The 20,972-nt window shown below is 40.8% G+C and overlaps 1 protein-coding gene across 4 annotated transcripts in view; it reads left to right on the top strand.

The window, feature by feature from the left end:
* The window catches only part of LOC127658960 (Krueppel-like factor 12), a 61,505-nt gene that overhangs the window by 15,337 nt on the left and 25,196 nt on the right, over positions 1 to 20,972 (top strand). For 2 of the 4 annotated variants that reach the window (XM_052148543.1, XM_052148545.1), the window contains exon 2: positions 17,738 to 17,820. In XM_052148543.1, the coding sequence (XP_052004503.1) occupies positions 17,755 to 17,820 (66 nt within the window). In that variant the 5' untranslated portion in view covers positions 17,738 to 17,754. Of the gene's footprint in view, positions 1 to 17,737; positions 17,821 to 17,988; positions 18,114 to 20,972 lie in introns of all 4 variants that reach the window. The other 2 variants (XM_052148541.1, XM_052148542.1) reach the window with 2 other exon arrangements.

Genomic DNA, 20,972 nt, shown 5'->3' on the forward strand with positions numbered 1-20,972 from the left:
CTCAGATGAAAACGCTGGAAAAGGGAAAGGATGCAGTTAGGGCTGCCTCTGACCAAAGATTTCCCTAGTCGATTTTAAGCCTTTAGTCGACTAGCCGCACGTTTATGATATTCATTTAATTATTTGAATGTATTTTTTGGGGGGGGCGTCAGAAAATAGTTTGAGTTCCAGGGCTGAGAAAGAATGTTCTAAGTAACATTGCTAACTCTGTTCTACATTACAGAGAATTACTAAACTGTAATAATGAGCCTTTAAAATATACATTTTACAAGCGCACGCACGAAGCGAGTGGCAGCGTTCTGAATTGTATTTATTTTTTTATTTTTGCAAGAACAGTATCATCTATGAGTGCTGCAAATGACTTCAGACATCTCACCTCAAGGGGTGCTTTGAGTTCAGTTCACTTTATTTCCAAAGAGCAGTTTATTGTGAACACAACTGTGCAGCCTATACATCTGTTATTAAAACTAAAATAATACAAAAACACTTTCACCTCAATCCATGATTTATTTGTGAAAGTAATCCACCATGATTTTAAGATAGATTCTTGCCTGACAGTAAATGGAAAGGTGAATATATATATTATTATTATTCTTTTATCACTTCATTATTTTAATAGCTTTTTTAATTAGTTGGAATTTGAATTTAGAAATGTATTTGATTTCAGATTTTCATTTTTCATTTTTTAAATAATTTTAATTGCAAAATCACTAAAGCAAGAATATTCACCAATCCCTCAGCCCAGGAGTTGCCTATGTAATTGGATTTTGCAATATCGTGAAGGAGGGAACAAAACAAATGTTTTCACACACAATGTATTTTCATGGATAACGAAATACCCATCCGGTAAAGAATGCAGAGTTGAAGTAGGTTCTTTGCCAGAGAGATGTTAACAACTGATGTAAAACCATCTTTCAAAAGTTGAACAACAAACATTTTAATTGCACTAATTTTTAGTTAAAATAAATAAACAAATGTAATTCTAAATTTGAAATCAAGGTGTCTTGCTTTATTGTGAAGGCTTAACCCCGCTTAATGAAAATCTCCCCATAGTACCACCTAGCATTCAACCAGCGCTAATACCGATGTTCGTCCTTTTTATGTGGAGTTTTTTCTGCAACCAACCAAAACTTGGTCGACCAAGACTCTCCTCATCGACTAACCTTTGGTCGACTATCAGGGGACAGCCCTAGATGCAGTTATTGCTCAACTGAGTAGTTGATGCATTTATTTGTTTATTTATTTATTTATTTTTTGTTTACTTAGTGTTCTCTTAGGAACCCTTCCTGTACCCTAAGTTCCAATGAATATTCATTTTGGAAAAAAGGAGTCTTGCACATAAGTGAGGGTGAATTCTGACCGTCTTCTGTCCTCTAATCCTTACACAACTCCTGACCTGACAACCCCCCATAGGATTGACCAATTAGTAAATAAGCCCGGCTGATAATTTATCTTGTAATATAATGTAACCAGGGAAAAGATTGAATAATTATAGTTCCCAGGCATATTTATATCAGCTTCCTTATCAATTCCTTTTTCTAAATTGTAAAGGAAATGGATGGCAGAAAGATCAGATACTGATTTTGGCACTACTCTGTCTGTTATCATCTTTCAGCAGTACTGTTTATGTGAGAGGTTAGGACTAGGGCTGTATCTCACAGGTTGAGTTGTCCCATCCTCATTGGATCACTGACACAGGATCTCCCATGTGCAGAAATAGCCAGAGCGCAAGGGCAATCTGCTGAACTATGGGTGCTTCTGTCAGCCTCTATTTTGGAGAGTTGGCCAAATGTTTACAAGAGCCTCAGCATTCTAATAAAGGGCTCTCTCTTCCTATCAGGTGTGTGAGGCCCAGTGGTGGGTATAGTAGGGTAAAATTGGTGTACAGTATAGAGTCTTCTTGCAGCTGCCATCTTGGATATGCCCCAGTATTTACCTCTCTCAAAAGAGTGAAACGTTGATGGGATTTATGGCTTGAATTGGGATTAGATTAAATTGACATGGCTCTAAAATGGACATTTACTCTCTATCAAGACTACTCTATTCTTGTACGTTCCCTCGTGACCTAATGTTTTGTTCAGAAGAGTTTATCTGGTCATGTTTTTTACTTCTTCTGCTGTTGAATTCTCAGTCAGAGTACATTGTCACACTCAAAAAAATAAAGAGGGCTACAAGACAGCAAATCTACTTGGTTGGGGGCCTGAGTGAATGACAGGCATTGTTGTGTAGCTGTTTTTAGCCAGAGGAAAATGGCAAAGTGGGCTCCCTGAGGTGAAGCACTCTGTGTCTGGATACGCAGAGAAGGGAACACACACTCACATAACTCTTACCCATAAACTCAGCTGGTATTGAAGCAGCACATCTCTCTTGAGCTCAAATAAAAAATGACCTAAAAGTGGCCAAAGTTTTAGGGTAGACTTGCCTGCCACGGAAAATGAGAATGAAATTTAAAATGAAATGCAAAGTCTGAAGTCATTCATAGTGTGCCAGAAATATAAACCAAAGAAATAGAGTCCATGCAAAGTATATGGACTGTTGGGGTTATAGTCCACAATATCTGCAGGACAGAGTGGACAAAGACCAAGTTTGTAAGTGTGTGGATGTGGTTGTGTTTGTATGTTTAGATAATTGTGACAAGGTTCTTTTAACTCTCTCAAGGAGGAAGCAGGAGACTGGTAACAATTCAACATGTGTTTTTATTTCCAGGCTATTTTCCAGCTTCAAAAAAATTACCACACACATGAACACACTGCTGTGTGCAACTCTCTCTCCCCTCCGGTGGGCTGGATTTCCCTTTAAATCTCTCACCGCAAACACAAAACAACTGTTAGAAGTGACTTCCCACAGGTGTCAATCCTTAGTGTACTCACTCTCTCTGCCTCGCTCTCCATAGACGTCGCTCGGCCACGTCCCCATCACCACATACCCCCATCGCCCGATGGCTGGGGGCCATCTGGCCTGTCACTTATCCCCGCCCATTCCTGGAGAGGAAATCTGCAACAGCTATCTATGCCACCGGCCTGTGGACCACCTTGAACTTAAATGTCTGGAGAGCTAGATACCAATGGGTGATCCGCGAGTTGACATCCTTCATGTCTCCACTGGAGCGTGGTCCGAACAGAGGGTGAAAGCATGTCCCAACAGATAGTAAAGGAGGTTGAGGACCACTCCCTTAATGACCAAACACTCATTCTCGATTGTGCTGTACTTAGTCCCTCTCATCGTGAGCTAGCGACTAATGTACAGCACAGGGTGCTCCTCCACCATCTGTGACAGTACTGCTCCCAACTCCCTGTTCGATATGACCTGACCACTTCCCTGACTTGTGATGGTGAGAGGTGGTCTCCACAAGTGAACGGGGTGACTCGATCAGTGGCTTAAGTTAACCTCCGATCCGAGCCCCTCCCTCTCCGGAAGCACCATCGCCAGAGTCATGGGGATCACCTCTCTCCATGTTTGTTTAACTTCATAATCGATTTCCCAGACTCGCGTGTGACCTCAAAAGGCCCTTGCCCCTTGGCAAGTAATTTAGTGCTCGATGTGGGGAGTAATACAAGAAATGTATCTCCCGGTGCAAATTCGTGTAACTGAGTACCCCTATTATACAGCTGGCTTTGACGTACTTGAGCCTGGAGCAAATTCTCCTGTTTTAAATGCCTCAGGTCAAGAAAGTATTGCGTATTTAGTCCGTTTTTGCTGTTTGAAGGTCCCTCCTCCCAATTTTCCCATAGGATATCGAGCCTGCTGTGTGGTTGACGGTGGTACAATAATTCAAATGGGGAGAACTTGTGGAGGCTTGTGGGACCTGTCGAACTGCAAATGATTGGGGCTCGAGCCACTTGTACCAATTTTGAGCGTCTTCGTGCAGAAACGTACAAATCATATTTGTTTGTGATAAACGCAGGTCTAAATTGATACCTAATAATTCTTATAGTTCACGTAGTGTGTGTGACATAAACGTCGTGCCTTGAGCAGTGAGGATTTCTTTCGGAATCCCCACTCGGGAGATTATGTGGGCGTAATGGTGCTCTTGGGGTGGCTGATGGATTCACCAGCTGACATTCATGGCATGTCGCACACCATCTGCGAACATCCCTGTGAATGCTCGGCCATTAGAAATGGGCCATTAGACGGTACAGTGTTTTCTCGTGCCCTAAGTGACCCGCCATCTGATTACAATGATCTGTCTGGAATACAATTTTACGATGGCTGTTTGGTACTACAATTGGGTTGTAGCTTCCTTTGACTGAGTATCCTGTGACACTCGATACAACCGATCTTTTATAACTGAAAAATACGGATATGCAAGCATGTTATCAGGCTGGAGTTGTTGGCCATCAATCACTGTCACTTAATCAAAGGTGTGCCTAAGTGTCTCCTCTTGTGTCTGCTCCAGATGGAAATCCCTTGTGTGGATTGGAGGTTTGATTACAACCTGAATCCACCAAGGTTTGATATGATCCCCCCTTTATACTTACAGGTATCTGGTACATTTCTGCTCGATCGGGGCAGCCTGTGGTGTGTCAGGGACCCGGAATGAATATCTTTACCTTTATCGTGGATCATCTGTCCTGGAAATGAAGCTCCAGCAGACTGGTCCAGACTCCACAGCCACACACACGGCAGTGGATTCACCAGTGTGTAGGGGAGAGCAGAGAGGGTTAGGGGAACCGGTTTGGGGGAATTCCTTCCCCATTTCTGGGGAGCAGGAACAGGATGAGGGAAAGGGAGAAAGAGGGAGGGAGGGAGAGAGAGAGAGAGAGAGAGAGAGAGAGAGAGAGAGAGAGAAAGGGCTCACCGGCCCCCAGATATGCTGCTCTAGGGTACTCAGCCAACTGGAACTGCTCTAAAACCACAATGTTGATGACTTTGTAGGCATTGCCCTCCTCCTCAGCCAGCAACCACCTCCAGCAGGCATCCTAAAGCTGTTGTGTGAAGACAAAAGGGTAACTGACCTCGTTCAGCGTCAGTTTGCGGAAATGCTGGTGGTGCTGTTCTGGGCGGCAGCCGACTCGTAGCAGAATGTCTTTCTTCAACTCAGAATACTTCAGGAGGTTGGCAACCAGGAGTTGCTGTGCTGTGAGTTGAGTTTCCTCATACAGTGGTAGCAGATGGGCAGCCCACTGTGAGCGTGGTCACTTCAGGGCTCTAGCCGCGTGCTCAAAGAGCTCCAGGAAGACCTCTGTGTCGTCCTGTGGTATCATCTACATGAGCATCGCATGGGGTCCTGCTGCTGATGGGGTTACGGCTGAAGCCCACTCCTGGGGCAGCAAGCTTCGCACACATAAACACACTGCCCCTCCAGCGGTCTAGATTGCCCTTTAAATTCCGCTCTCACTGCAAACACAAAACAGCTATTTTTAAAACAAAGTTTTAACCACAGGTGTCAGTCCTTACTGTACTCACTCTCTGGCTCGCTCTCCACAGATGTCGCTCGGCCATGCCCCCATCAGCACAATAATGTTTTACACAACATTCTTTGACATTAATTTAGGTCATATAAGGATGGAAGCTTATGGGAGCCTATTCTTGAGCTTCAAACCCTCATTCTTCTTCCAGTTCTGAAGTTTTTTTTATCTTTATGCATGTGTGGTTTGAATGGACAGTGCTGGAGAGACCTAAAAAAAGGGGGAAGTGGTAGACTGGGATGGACATGAGCTGTGCACCAGTCCAAAAGTTTCACAAAGTGCACAACCCTTAAAAAGTACTGCTGCCGCAACAATGTACAGTGATTGTATCAGATGTCAATATCATTGGAACTGGCTTATTAAATTAGTTTGCTAGCACTTTTTAAAATTTGAATTCACACACTGCTAAAAGTAATTTTCTTACACAGTGATCTTGTCTTGTTTTACAAATATATATTTTTTAAATATGTACTGTAAATGTTCCAAGTTAAAGAAAATAACATGTTCTAAGTAAAAATATCTAAACATTCTTAAAACAATATTAATGTACTTTATTAGCAAAATGATACAAGATAATAAGACTTGTTTTCAGAGACACTTGCTGTGTCATGTGAAATTTCAGTATGTAACAATGATTTTTGTCTCTAGTGGGATCAGGATGGTCCTAAATAAATCAGAAAGACTCTTTATATTTCATAAAAAAGGGGGAAAAGTGATTGAAAGTGTCAGATTCTTGCAACTCAAAAAGCAAGGTAATCTATTTACAAGAGCTCATCAGGGAGCAGCTCTCGATAGCTCTTTTCCTCAGCGGAGTGATGTTACGTAAAGCACAGTTCTTTTGCTCTGGTTTAGCCTGAGAGGCTCTGTTGGCATGTTTGAGTTCAGTGTTGTTGTCTGACTCTTGGCTGGAATCCATTGCTTAAATCCCTACCTCCTTTCTAAAAACCACCTCCTCCTCATCCTCTCATTCCCATCCGCATTTCCCCCCGTTTGCCTGGGGCAGCAGAAACAGCCTTTGTGCCACAGATGCCCGCAGTTGTGCGGGGCTCTCAACATGGGAACAAGGCATTGGCAGGACCAAGGGAAGTAGTCTGTTTGGGCGCTACTCTTTCAGTGCAAAGATCTAAAATCTCAGATAAGAAATGCCTAAAAGCAGTTGCATGATAGTTAAGCTCCCTATTCCTTTCTGCCTGTGATCCAAGCAATTTTTGCCTTGTTATTTAGTTATGTCACAGCAATAAATAAATTAATATAAATAATTATTATAATAATAATTTCCCTCCCACTAAATATTTTCAACAGGTCCTAATAATTAGAACGAGATGGTTAAAAAACTAACCATTGAATGATGCTATTACATTTTTTCCTAAGTTTAAATCAAATCTAAACCTAACCATAAACCTTAAGGACACCTAAAACTGAACAATTTTAATAAAAAATATCTTAAAAAATGTCAGAAAATAAATTGATGGATAGGAGGCTAGCTAAAATGTGATGGCTATATTGTATCAATTTGAAATTCTGTTTGGTGATTGGTTGGTCATGGGATTAAAGTCTTACTTTTTTATACAAGCCAAGTCACACATTAATTGTATGATTTTGTCATCTTGTACATCTTGTCAAGTAGTCATGTTGGTATTTTTGTCTTATTTTCAAGTAAAAAAATCTAAACATCCTGAAAACCAGATACATTTACTTGAGAAGCAAAATTACATAAGATAATATACATTTTGTTTTCAGAAAAAGGTTTATGCTAAAGAAATACCAATGTTTGCAAATGGTATAAGAACAATAAATGTAATTCCCTGGTAAAAACAAGTTTATTTTTCTTATTCCACTGGCAAATATTTATTTTCCTGTTTTAAAGCATAAACTTCACTAAATTGTGTTTAGTGTCAAGACTTAATATCTTATATCATTTTAATTCTCAAGTAAATGTATTTTGTTTTAAGGCAGTTTAGATATTTTTACTGGAAATAGTGAAAAATCGGTGAGAGATTATATTTTGAAGTAAAATTCTTAAGCTCTGAGTATTGTATACCCCTCAGCCCTACATCATTCTCTAAATGATAAAAACGACAACCGATTTGGAAGATCTAAAAAAATCTCCATTTAAGCAGGTTCCAACCATGCACTGTAGCAGAGTGACCGCCCACTGTGAGCGAGGCCAATTCAGGGCTCTGGCCGTGTGCTCAAAGAGCTCCAGGAAGGCCTCTGTGTCGTCCTGTGGTGTCATCTTCGAGAGCATCACATGGGGTTTTGCTGCTGCTTGGGCTATGGCTGAAGCCCCCTCCTGGGGCAGCAAGCTCCGCAACACCCCCCGGTCCTCCACTTGAGCCTCGAGTAGCATATCGAAATGCTTCATCTGGTCCTTCCAAAGCTCAATGAGGGCCTGGTGTTGTCTTTGGTGTATCCTTCCTCCTTCTGCACCATTGTAACCAGTCCTGCTCGAACTGGTGTCTCCAGCATGGGAGGCGGGTAATAATTCAACATGCATTTTTATTTCCAACATAAACTTCAGAATACTTTCCAGCTTCAACACAATGACCATACACATGAACACACTGCTGCATGCAACTCTCTCTCCCCTCCGGCGGTCTGGCTTGCCTTTTTAAATTCTTCTCCGCTCACACTGCAAACACAAAACAACTGTTAGAGGTGATTTCCCACAGGTGTCAATCCTTACCGTAATCACTCTCTCTGAGTATTTGATACCCCTCAGCCCTACATCATAATCTAAATGGTAAAATCGACTTGCCGATTTGGATGCTTCGAAACAAACCTCCATTTAAACATAGGTTCCAACCATGCACTGTAACTCCCCTCATATCAATGCCACACCAGACTCGAAGAGGCAGAAATTTGCACAATGAGGCATGCTCCTGGCTCTTGGAGAGAATGCTGAATGCTCTTTAAATCATTGTGTGGCAACGTCAGCGTGGGTTCCAGGAAGGTCAGGCTTTTCCACCCAAAGCCTGTCACCTCGTATTGATCCGCTCGTCATTTGTCGGGATCTGGATGTCTGTTTTGCCCCTTGTACTGTGCCTCTATCCGCACCCATGGCCATCAGGGATTTCTGGAGCTGAGACCGGGCATGGGAATGCCAGCCAATCCCCTCCCCTGGCTCCTCCATCGTCGGCCGGAATCAAATCCCAGGCAAACCCCCTCCCTGTCGCCCGGTTTCCAGTTGAATTGCACTCATTCTTCTCAGGGAGTCTCTTGGGGATCGGCTCCAGCCGTGCATGGCAATGAGATGCCTGAGCACCCGGCTCTTGTATCTCCCATACACACATGCTCATAACACTCACACCTGGGATCACCATTTCATTTCAGAGCCCTGGTGAAATGGAAAGGTGATCTTAATCTCTCTCTCAATCGCTCTCCTTCCATCTCTCCTGGTATTTATATGTGTGAGTAGGTGTGCCTCAATAGACCAAAGCTCAATTGGAAAGACTAAATTAAAGGCTTTATTTCAACACTCTTTTTGCCATTTCTCCTGCTCTGTGTGCTTGATCAAATTGAAAGCAAACAGCACACACCCATTAACTGCTAATAAGTCTGTTTTTGTATTAAAACTAACATAATCTTTCATTCGTTAAATATTGCTAGTTTCTAAAATAAAGATGGCTATTTATTTATTTACAGCATCATTATCCTACATGACTTTCTTTCTTCCATGGAACACAAAAGAAGATCTTGGGTAGAATGTTCAGACTCAGTCACCATTCACTTTTACTGTATGGAAAAAAGATACAATGAAAGTGAGTCGTATACTGCCTAGTATTACCTGATGTTTTGTCCTGGAGAAAGAAAGTCGTATGGGGTTGGAACCACATGAGGTAAATAGTGACAGAATTTCCATTTTTGGGTGAACTATATGTATACCTTAAAGGTGAAAATTGTCTTGCTGGGCTCTCCAGGGCATTACATTGACTGTATACTTGATGATATAAACAACTGTGATCTGACTTGGAGTATTTACAGTGTCTGGAGAAGGAGAGGAAGATGGATCGAGAATTAGTCAGCATTACTCTTGCCTCTTGTATCACCTTGTTGCTGTTAAATACAGTTGGCGATACCCCATCCTCCATCACAACCTCTTGATGAAGTGTTAATCAATTGTAGGCTAAGGCAGATAGCGCCTAAATGTTAACCTCATGATGCTGTACTCAATTATGCTAATAATCTGTTCATTTGATGGTTAATGAAACAACTGAGACCTTGCTCATGGTATTGATTTCCCATTTGGAGCTCTCTTAAGGGACAAGGTTAGTTAGGCAAGAGGTTAGCTCATTTATCTGATATAATGATCAATGTCTTGAAGTGATATGCTTAAACATTACACAAGGGTATGATGACAGCTCCCTGGCTGGATATTAGACAAAACAATTGGAGCCTGAATGGCCTGGTCATCTGTGAAACTGTGTATGTCAATTCAGAAGGACAACAGCCTTCTGAGCTTCAACTTGGGTTGCCATGGCAACATTATCTCAGACCACCACTACCTGGAGCCATTGGATATCCTGATCACAATATCAATCCAATGCACACAGATTAGCTTGGTAGCATGTGTGTCAATGACAAAAGGCTAGGATTACATTTCACAGAGAAATCATATTATTCTTTATAAGAACCTTTCACTCCACAAGGCTCAGCAGAGAATAGCCAGATAGCTTGTGGAGAAAAAGGGTTTCCTTAAAAGGATAGTTCAGAAAATACGTCAACATTTACCCTCGTGTTTTTCCAAACTGGTTAATTTCTTTCTTCCATGACTCAAACACAAAAGGAGATGCGAGGCAAAATGCTTGCCTCAGTCACATTCACTTTAATTGTATGAAAAAAGATGCCGTGAATGGTGACTGAGACTAACATACTGCCCAGTATCTCCTTTTGTGATTCACACAAGAAAGAAAATCAAATGGGTTTATAACGACATGAGGGTGAGTAAATAAAGACATCATTTTTATAACTTAAATTCCCTTTAAGGTAAAATGTGGAGCTACTAATGGTTAACACACTAGCACCTAGAGTAGTATATCATGCATTGCAAGCTATATAAGCATGACAAAGTTTATTCCTAGTGGTTAATCCAGTTAGTAGTATTGTCTGATCTCCACCAGAATGGGTTCGGCCCAAGTGCTGAATCGAGATCTGGGCCTCATTTCCTGTTGCCCATGCCAGGAGTGAAGTGTAATAGAGATGTTTAAATTGTATCTGCTTTGCTTGCATTCCTTCATGAGCTACTGCTAAAATAATAAGTACATGGGTTACTTCAGGACACCTCCCTCTGAGGCAGAATTACATTGTTTTGATTGGCTCTTTCATGAGGTTCCCTTCACTAAGAGGCATGGCATATCCGACAGACACACTGTCCATATTAGCGTCCACACACATCAATGAAAGTGATTTTGACAGGTTCACTTGTATTTCATCTCTTTCAATCTACAATTTTCTTTCCTTAAAGGGATAGTCTACTTAAAAATGAAAGTTCTGTCATCATTTACTCACCCTCTTGGTGTTCCAAACCTGAATGGCTTCCTTCCGTGGAACACAAAAAAGAAAATGTTAGGCACAATGTTGGAGACTGAAAGTCTAAGTCACCATTCACTTTCATTGCATCTTTTTCTATACAATGAAAGTGAAGGGTGACTGAGAACGATCTTAGTCTGAGTTCCACAAAAAAAAAAAAAAAAATGGATTGATGCCACTTGCTAGTATAGTCAACATAAACTCACAGCACTCGAACTGTGCAAAGCATGCTCCTACGACTCGAATGGGGAAGGAAGAAAGCCTGAAAATTAATAGTCTGCGTGCAAGATGATGTAGAAACAACCTTGGGTAAATAGCACCAACGAGGTCTTAACACCACTTTGATCACCCTGGTGCAAAATCCATACATAAGGGATTGATTGACCGGGCATGCAAATCACCAACCCTTTTAAATGATTCCAATGCTACTAGCAGGGCAGTTTTAAGAGTCATAAACTTATCAACGACTATTGCCAAGGGCTCAAACGGAGCACCCGAGACCGCCTCTAAAACAACAGATAAATCCCATAAAGGAAACGCAGACAAAATGTTCTAAGCCTGCATACCTCGTGCATAAAACGAGAGACAAGAGAATGTCTACTTACAGATAGTGCCACTATAGCAGCAACATAGACATTAAGCATTGCTGGGGCAATCCTGGCCCCAAAACACTCTTACAAAAAAATACAGCATTGTAACGACAGGGCAGTGAACTGGATTTTCACCTCGCGCTGTACACCAAGAACCACTTGTATGCATAAAACTTCCTAGTTGATGGAGCTGTAGCATTCAGAATGGTATCAACCACAGTGGGGGATAACCATCATTCAAAAGAGCGCCCTTTTGAGGGGCCATACCCTCAACAGAGGCCAACTTACACAATTAGAGGTGACAACTTCCACAAGTCTGGCCGGGGGTGCCAAATGCTGCCCTGAGCTATGTCTGTTCTGACTGAAATCTCCAAAGCACTTTCTCTAGGAGAGATACCAAAAACCATACTTGAGATGACCAAAACGGTGCCACTAACAGAAGCCGAACCCGATCCTCACGAACACTCGGGGGCCAGAGGGAAAACCAGAGGGGACAGTGTAACATCTCACTCGAAGCAAATAGGTCCACTTCCGCTCTGCCGAACCTTCTCCAGATTTGTTCCATAATCAGTGGATGAAATGTCCACTCTCTGGGCATCAAGCCCTGTCTGGACAGGAGATCCGCCCACAAATTCAACTAGCCCGGAACATGCACGGCTCATAGAGACAGCACATATTCCCGTGCCCACAGAAGAATGTGACGTGCCAGTCTCAGCATGGCATGAGAATGCACTCCTCCCTGGTGACTGATGTAGGACACCACCTTCCTGTTTTCTGACTGGATGAGGATATGACTGCCCTGAATCTCCTGGAGGAAAATCTTTAATGCCAGCAGGACCATGAACATGTCCAAACAGTTTATGCGGCGATATTGCAGCTGGCCCGTCCTAACCCTGTAGGTTGGATGACCATCGTATATTGCACCCCAACCTGTGGAGGAGGTGTCTGTTGTTATAACTTTGCGGTGACACACCTGTCCCAACAGAACACCTGACATCAGAAGTCAGGTCCGTTTCCATGGTAACAGAATTTGGTAGCACCCACGTATCACTTTGAAAAGACAGAACGCATGCATCAGTGGTTGAAGTCCCTTTGGGGAGTTCATTCAGCACTGAAAATGTCTTGCATGCAACATTCCCAGGGGAATTACAGTGGAAGCCTCAATCAAGCCTGTGAAATGTTCTCGCAGGGAAAACGCGTCCCACACTGCGAAATGACAGAACACGAACTGAAGAAAGACGCACCTGCATTGTTCGCAAATCCAGCTCCATCCCTAAAAACATAGGACACTCTTGTATAGGTTACACACAGCCCTCGATCAACTGCTGAGTATGACATCTCAATTTTGGGCAGCCAAAGTCTCAGAGTAGGGCAAACCCCAACCAATCGTCGAGATAATTCAAAACGCGGATGCCTTGAAGCCTCAAGGGCATCAAAGCTGCATCCATGCATTTTGTGAAAGTGCGTGGTGCCAGTGCAAGTCTGAGCGGAAGGACGAAAAATGTGTACGCTTGCCCACGTAACCAAATATGAGAAAGCGCCTGTGCTTCTGCGCAATCTGAATATAGAAATAAACGTCCTTCAAATGTATTGTCACAAACCAGTTCCCTGGCTGCACTTGTGAAATTATTTGTTTCTGTGTCAACATTCTGAATTGGTATTTCATTAGAGCAAAATTCAGGCATCTCAAAATCCAGAATAGGACACAAGTCGCTATCTTTTTTGGGACCTGAAAATTGCGGCTGTAAAAGTCGTATTCTCTATGAGAAGTGGGAATCTCCTCCATTGTCCCTTTTTCTAAGAGAGAGTGAATTTCCCAAACCAAATCGTCTGTCAGAACAACCCCATTAAACACTGGCAGAGCCCGCCTGAATTGAATTACATAACCATGCTTTATTGTTCAAAGTACCCAGTTCACAATGCCCTACAGCTGCTGCCAAGCCGACAGATGGGTAGACAGAGGGATTAATGCATGGCTCTTGCCTGCAGTGTAACCTGTATGCACAACCACTAGATGGCAAGCTTGGCTTAATTTTGCCGACTGCCCCAGAACTAGCAGCATGGCTGAAGGAAGCCTTCGCTCCTCCAATACTGTGATAATCCTCCTGAAAACTCAACCATATTCTGGTTGTCAGATGTTCGAGGCATGTACAATGACGAACTCATTCCAAAACTGACCAAAGGGCAAACAGGAGAGAAACGGATATGTTTATACGGTACAAATTTGTTCACTGAATGGAGGCTCATCTTTAGTTACACAGCAAGCCCATCAGGCTCATGTGTAGACCTATTTTTATTGTACATTGAGTTATATTACGCGTGCCCCAAGACCCTTGGTCATGGAGGCAGAGGCCAAACTCAAGCTGAAAATATTCAATACTCTTGTCTTGCCAGAATACCCATTTGGTCCACGAACAGGCGAAAGATAAAATAAGTGAGTTAAAATACTTCGTATCTCCTGATAGAATCCCAAAAGTATAACCACTCCACTGGGGAGTATTCTCTTATTCCAGCCCCCTTGTTCTGCGGCTGGGCTCACCTGGCTTTTAGCAGTAGCTTATGAGGGGAGATAGAGAGAGAGAGCCTTATTCATGTGCATTCTCCCAGAACGACAGAGATAAAGACAATAATGACAAAGGGGCCAATTTGTTCCTTTCTTACCAAACTCTTTTGCATGATTTTTCAGAAAATGGTTGCCGAGCTAGGCCTCAGAGCATGTCTGACGAGACTTTTGCTCAGGGGGAGAGCGACAAACATGAGGAAGAACATGATGTCCATTCGTACTCCAAACTTCTCAGACACAAAGCAGAAATCTCAAATGGCTCCCACACACTGAGCTCCAAATCTGGTGGTTGTGAAACTAGAACAAGTGGGGATAATGCCCCATGATGAGAAATTGCAAACCTCGAAAAGTACAGCTGTCCCCTTCAGACCCTTGTAATGTTTGGAAAAAAACTCATTAAAATTGCTCTAAAATTTACACTGTAAACGAAGTCCTTACGTGTTCATCACTCAAAAGGGAGGATTAATAATATTCGTTTCAATGTGAGTTGCTGGAAACATGGGCTTAGACAAAATCAGGCACAAAAGACTTGATGGCGTGAAAGTGAGTGCCTTTATGGAGCTCATGACGTAGCTCCCTAGGGGTGTCGCTTAAGCACCATCAGCCAATAAAATAGCATGATTGTATAAGGGCTTCAGACCACGTGACACTCAGGGCGTGTCCCAGTTCGATTACGCAGCTCAAGTCGCTACGAAAGGGAACCCAAACAAACGTGAGGAAACATGAATATTGCATTTCCCAAGATGCTTATGTGTCTATTACAGTGCCTTTATTATTGTGTAAAACATGGTAAATTGAGTAGACGGGGGAGAGAAACTGGCTCAGTGGGAGTGCTGGAGCATCTCATCTTCCCATCATGCAGTGCCCTAAGAGTTATATTAACTTGTAATCAGATTTCACCAGTTCATTTAAGCTGTCTCCTTGTGCATCCTTGGATGTTAAGGGAGGTGGCCACTTTCTATGTGTGAGAGAGAGTCTGGTAGAGCGCTGCTTGTTCTTAAGCAGAGAGCTGTAGCCTTTGTTCCAAGACTCAGACGCCTGAGGGGAGTTTTCACAAAGAAGTGGATTCTGGTAGAAAGCCTTGTCTTCTGTGTGGATATCCAAGATGGGAAATGTCAGGGGACTCTGATAGCAGAGAGATCAATGATTATGTGTGTGTATGTAGATACGTGCGTGTGTGTGTGTGTGTTCTGACATGCAGCAGGTCACTTGGGTGATCCTGAATATTCTTTTTTTCTCGCAGGATGTTATGTAAGGTGAATTTTTGTAATGTGCATGTGCAAGAAACTGATTTCCAGGTTCAGTTTAATTATGAGCATAAAGTTTAGCTTAAAGCAAATTTTAATTGTTTTAATAGTGTGGTTTATTCACTAAAGGTGCACTCAGTAATTTATTCTCTCATTAAAAAACTGTACTTCTAAAGAAATGAAAAGTAATTTTTAAACATATGTATTAAATCATGACCACTCTTGTGAGATGAAGAGTTCAGTCATATCAGTAACCTTATAAAAGCTCTTTTATTCTAAATGGGGCAGGGGTGCCTCATGGGGGCAGCCATATTAGAATCACACGACCAGCTGAATACTGCTCGCTTAATCTGCCCTGTTATTGGACACTTTCACTCAGGGATTTAATTAACCCTGGCTTATTGTGCATTAGGGCAGTCGAATTAAAATTTGAATATTTGTCGAATTATGCAATAATAGAAGGCTGAAGTATGGTTTATGCATTTATTGCATGCTCTTGTGGACTAAGGTAGCAACGTCAGTTTAAGAATCAGCTCACTTTAAAATTGGAATATTTGTCAAATTTAAGAAAGAAACGCGCATTTGAATGCTAAAACTCTGCATTCGAATTTTGGATGTGTACGAAGAACTGACAGTCACATTCTTGCGCTAAAATGGTAAATGGTCTGCACTTATATAGCGCCTTTTTAACCTTAACGGTATTCAAAGCGCTTTACACTGTGACTCATTCACACATTCACACACACATTTATACACCAATGACGGCAGAGCTGCCATGCAAGGCACTAGCCTTCCATTGGGACAAACTTGGGGTTCAGTGTCTTTCCCTGTGCTCCTGCAGGAGACGCTTAATAAACAAAAACAAAGCAAAACAAAGAAGTTCGTCTATCACGCGTTTCCAAAGAAAAACAAATGGATGGTTGCAATTGGGTTCAGTGTGAACTTCCAGTTGGTGGAGGTACTTTGCAATTACCTTGCAAATTCCATTGCGTCTTGCTCTCTTATAAGAGTTTCTGAGATTAAGCAATTCGTTTTTTTAATGCTTTGTCAGGAAAGATGTTCAACTTGGAAATGTGTATCTTGAGATCCTTGCGTTCGGTTTCATTCTGTTGTGTTCTGTCTGATTGAACAACCTCTGACCTTGGCTGATAGTCTGAGCCGCTTTACCACAGAGTTCAGCCATATACCTCTGCTATCTGGGAATATTGCTAACCTACATACAACTATAATTAATTAAAAACTATGTGGTATTTTGCTGTTAAAATAGCGTGTGTCTGGGTAGTATACTGTGGTATCAGTGCCTCTCTTTTTACTTTTGACTTAACATTTGAGAATATGGACAGACTAAAACTTTTTATTTATTTATTTTATACACATTAGTTGAAAATGAAATGCTCTTTTTTAAACAGCCAGGAATGTTCTTTGCAATAATATAACACTGATAAATGGTTTATGTATTTATTGCGCCCTCTTGTGGACTAAGGTAACAACATCAGTTTAAGAATCAGATGACTTTAAAATTTGAATATTATTTGAATTTTGAAAATATTGAAGTTAAATATTTGAATTTAGTTTCTCTGCTCAATTGACAGCCCCTACTGTGCATAGTGAATGTCTACATTTGGCATTGTTAACTGAAACGGTAACTGATTATTGTTTAAACAAAGCAGCATCCAGGCCACTAGGTATCAGTGTAAGCCATACTTCACTATACTTCAAAAATTTACTGAGTGCATCTTGAAAATGCTGTCATTATTTAGTCACTCTAATGTCACTCCAAACTCATATGGAATTCTTTCTTTTGTGAACACAAAGGTAATTATTTTATTTTTAACAACAGGGTTTATTTGCCCTAATATAAGTGAATAGTGACTTATGTGTGTCAAGCTCGAAAGATGTCAAAAAGTAAAATGATATAACACATTCACTACATGCCAAGTCTTCTGAGGCAATTTGATTGCTTTGTGTGATGAGCTGAGCAAAATGAAAACATTCTTCACTCTCAAATCAAATCTTATTTATATAAGTGTTTAAATAAAAAATGTTGCAGTCAATAAAATCAAACCTCATTTGTTCTCAATGCATTTCTTGACCAAACATGCAACATAGAGTTCAAATAAAAAATATTTGGGGGGTGAACTATTCCTATATTAATCAATATATAGTGTTTTTTGGCATGTTCTGTTTTTATACTGGCATTTTGTCAGTTCTGACTGGATTCCATGTTATGACTTTCCTACCGCCTGTATGCTTGATTCAGCACCATTTGCTCTCTTTAGAGCACTTTAGGTGTAAAATGCAAAAAAAGTTGCTATTTTTCAGAACATGCTAGGTCTGAAAAGGTGAGAGGAGTCATACGAAGCAGCTTTTTTATGCCTTTTTGTCTTTCTCACCTCACAGACGCCATCAAAAACAGGATGTTAATGCTAGACGGAATGCCTGCAGTCCGAGTCAAAGTAGAACCTCTGGAATCTGAAAGTGGGGTAAGAGAACAGTTGTTTTGGATACATTTTTTACCCTAACCTCACATCCACACTCCTAAATCACCCTCATCTTTAGCCCTCATTCTCACCCACCCCTTCAATGTGATTCCCCTAATTATTCCCAGACATTGAGCAGGAGTTTGTGTGTGTGTGTGTGTGTGTGTGCAGAGCAGGCCTGATGGAGCACAGGGTTGTGGAGAGCCACAGCTGCAGCAGGAATGCTCCCAGTGCCTCTAGTCATGGCCACTGCAGCCATCTTGGCAGGGCTCAATCACAGATGCAGAGACACCGCTGTAGAGAGTCGTTCACTGCTTCTTTTCTTTGGCTTTTTATACAAAGGATAGTTCATGAAAATTATGTCATGATTTACTCACTCAAAATTGCATGACTTCCTTTCTTCTGTGTAACACATAAGGAGATTTTAAGCGGAATGTCAGGAACTGACAGCCTTAGTCACGTTCACTTTCATTTAATCTTTTTTCCATTCAATGAAAGTCAATGGTGACTGTGGCTGATATTCTGCCTAACATCTCCCTTTAGTGTTCAATGGAAGAAAGTCATTCAGAATTTAATTATGGTTGAATTAACCCTTTAAATATTTGACTCAGGAATGTGTAGTTTAGCATATAAAGTTGCTTCTGTGCCAGGAAAGCACAGCAATATTGCTCAAACACAATATCCTTATTCAGTAACTGACAGTGATGCAGTGTTCAATGAATGGCTCAGTATTAATTGTTTAGTTAATGTTTCATAAAAAGCATATATGGATAGATGCAGTATTTTCTTGGAGAGAGAATCCTTATAGTGCGTTCAATTTATGTAGGAATTATCTTACAATTTGAGTTGAGCACACATGAATGCCACCACAATGTTGTAGTTACCACTGTGGAAATCACGATATTGTTTAAGACCTGACTTTCCGAGATAGGTGCTTGTCAATTAGAAACCTTTGTAGAAGTAAATTAATATTGATCATAATAAGTTATAATTGTTGATGGTATAATTTTCATCTTATGGATTTGCTGTACTGTTGATGAAGAAAGGCAATTAATCTTGCCAAAAACACTACTCATTTAGTCGGTATATGAGGAGACAGGCTTTTGAGACAAAACTACTTTTCCCATTATTCTGTCAAAGCACTAGAATGATAAAATAGTATGTGAAAGAGATAAATGCGAAATCGCCAATTGCATTCATTTTTTTTCTCCGACCAAAATCACTTGAACGCACATCTCACCATAATTACAATTTCCAAAATTGTAAGAAAAAACTTTCAAGGAGGACTTGAAGGCAGCATTACTATTATAAATAATTACATTTCAGAGCCAGCAATGCACCCACTTTGTGTTCTACTTCTCAAGCCAGAACATCATACCAACACCTTTCTTCCTGCGTAAGGCTGATAGACTTAACTATCCATATGCGGTGAAGCACTGCCAAGCAGCAGGAAGTGTACAACCTACACAATGTCTTTTTGAAGTGCATCTCATTGCACAGACATGGTCATCATTTGCGTGGCCACTTGCCAAGGCCTTGCTGTGAATGTTTTGCCCCAGTTAATGCCCTCACCTTGCTCGGCCAGCAAAAATAGACCCAGATTTCATGTAAGTTTACCAAATAAAGTGAAAGTCATCAGTAAAGAGTGAAGGTGGAAACTAAAGAGCTGTGTATGTAAAATATGGTGACCAGATTTCTGAAATGAAAAGCGAGGACATTTCTAGTACAGTGGAAAATATGTCGTTGAAATTTCACATTACTTATCTATTAAATAAAAAAGGAGAAAATTCGGAGGTTATGTATTTTGACCATGGTGAATGTAGTAATGTCATGAACTATAGTATATCATACTGTGTTGAATATTTCTCAATGAAATTCTGATATGGAGGTAAAGTTGATAATTTTTAATTGTCTTCTGTTACATTTGAGTTATGAGACACATTGTGGCATAAAAGTGAACTAAACAAACATATATAAACAATGACTGAATACAGGAACTGTTGCAGCTGACTCCACAGCACAGGGGCCCTACCCTTGGTCACACTATTTACATCATTCTTCTTACTCTTTTCTAAGTTTCCTTCTCTTCTCCACTTTTCCATCACCTTTACCTGGCACTTTCCTAACAGTAAGATGGTTGGCTTCTACCTTGCTTCCTGGCAAATTGGCATAGAAATTTCAAAAAAATTATCTCACTTGAATACCATGTCACTCAGTATTACAACTGAAATCATATGAAACACTTTATATACTTATATATTATATCAGGGCCTGAAGTTAATTTCTGTAGAGGGGTTTGCCCCCCTTAGAAGCCTCATATTGCTTCTAAGGGGGGCAAACCTTTTTTCAAAAACCTTGCTTTTTTTTATAAATATATATTGGAAGTCATAGAATAATCTCCAATACTATGGGTGGGCCTTTTATTATTGTTATTTTTGTAATTATTATTATTACACTATTTCACCTAACTGTTTCTATCAGTTATCTCATATGGTTTAAACCTGTGTTTTTCTTATTTATACCTTTTATTATGATAAATTCTTAAGCATTATGATGCTTCTTTTCAGTCACCAGCAAAGTGCAATGTAGTCTATGCTGTAATGTGCTGACTTACATTTATTGTTGTTCTTTGCAGATACTTCATTATACATTTCATTTCATTTTCCATGTTATTAATGTCGTATTCTTATTTTAAATGCATCAATTTTATATAATGCATAACAATATAACTTCTTTATAGCATAGCTAGTATGTGCCTCACCTCAAAGCTGATAACGATGATGATGATTCTTTTCAATTGCGCTTGCTCCCTGGTCCAGTTCTTAATGGCAATACTGGTGCGAACAAGTAATCAGGAAAGGAAGACGAATGACATAAAGCCCCCTCTGTTGGTCTAAATAAACAGCACACGGTAAACCTTGTTGCCGGTAGGTTTCAACAGCGGCTTTCTTGTCATGTATTTTCACTTTGCGGACTACAGTAACTTCTTTATAACATAGCATAAAAGTGAATGGTAAATATTGGTAAATGTAGCTTGAAAGCTTTAGGAGTAAAGTCTATCACTATTTCCTCCTAAATTCCTACATTTACCACTATTTACCATTCACCTTCAGACTGCTCTGACTTGTTGTGCTTTGTCTTTTCTAATTGATCGG

Source organism: Xyrauchen texanus, chromosome 18 (assembly GCF_025860055.1).
Source record: "Xyrauchen texanus isolate HMW12.3.18 chromosome 18, RBS_HiC_50CHRs, whole genome shotgun sequence".
Classification (NCBI taxonomy): domain Eukaryota; kingdom Metazoa; phylum Chordata; class Actinopteri; order Cypriniformes; family Catostomidae; genus Xyrauchen; species Xyrauchen texanus.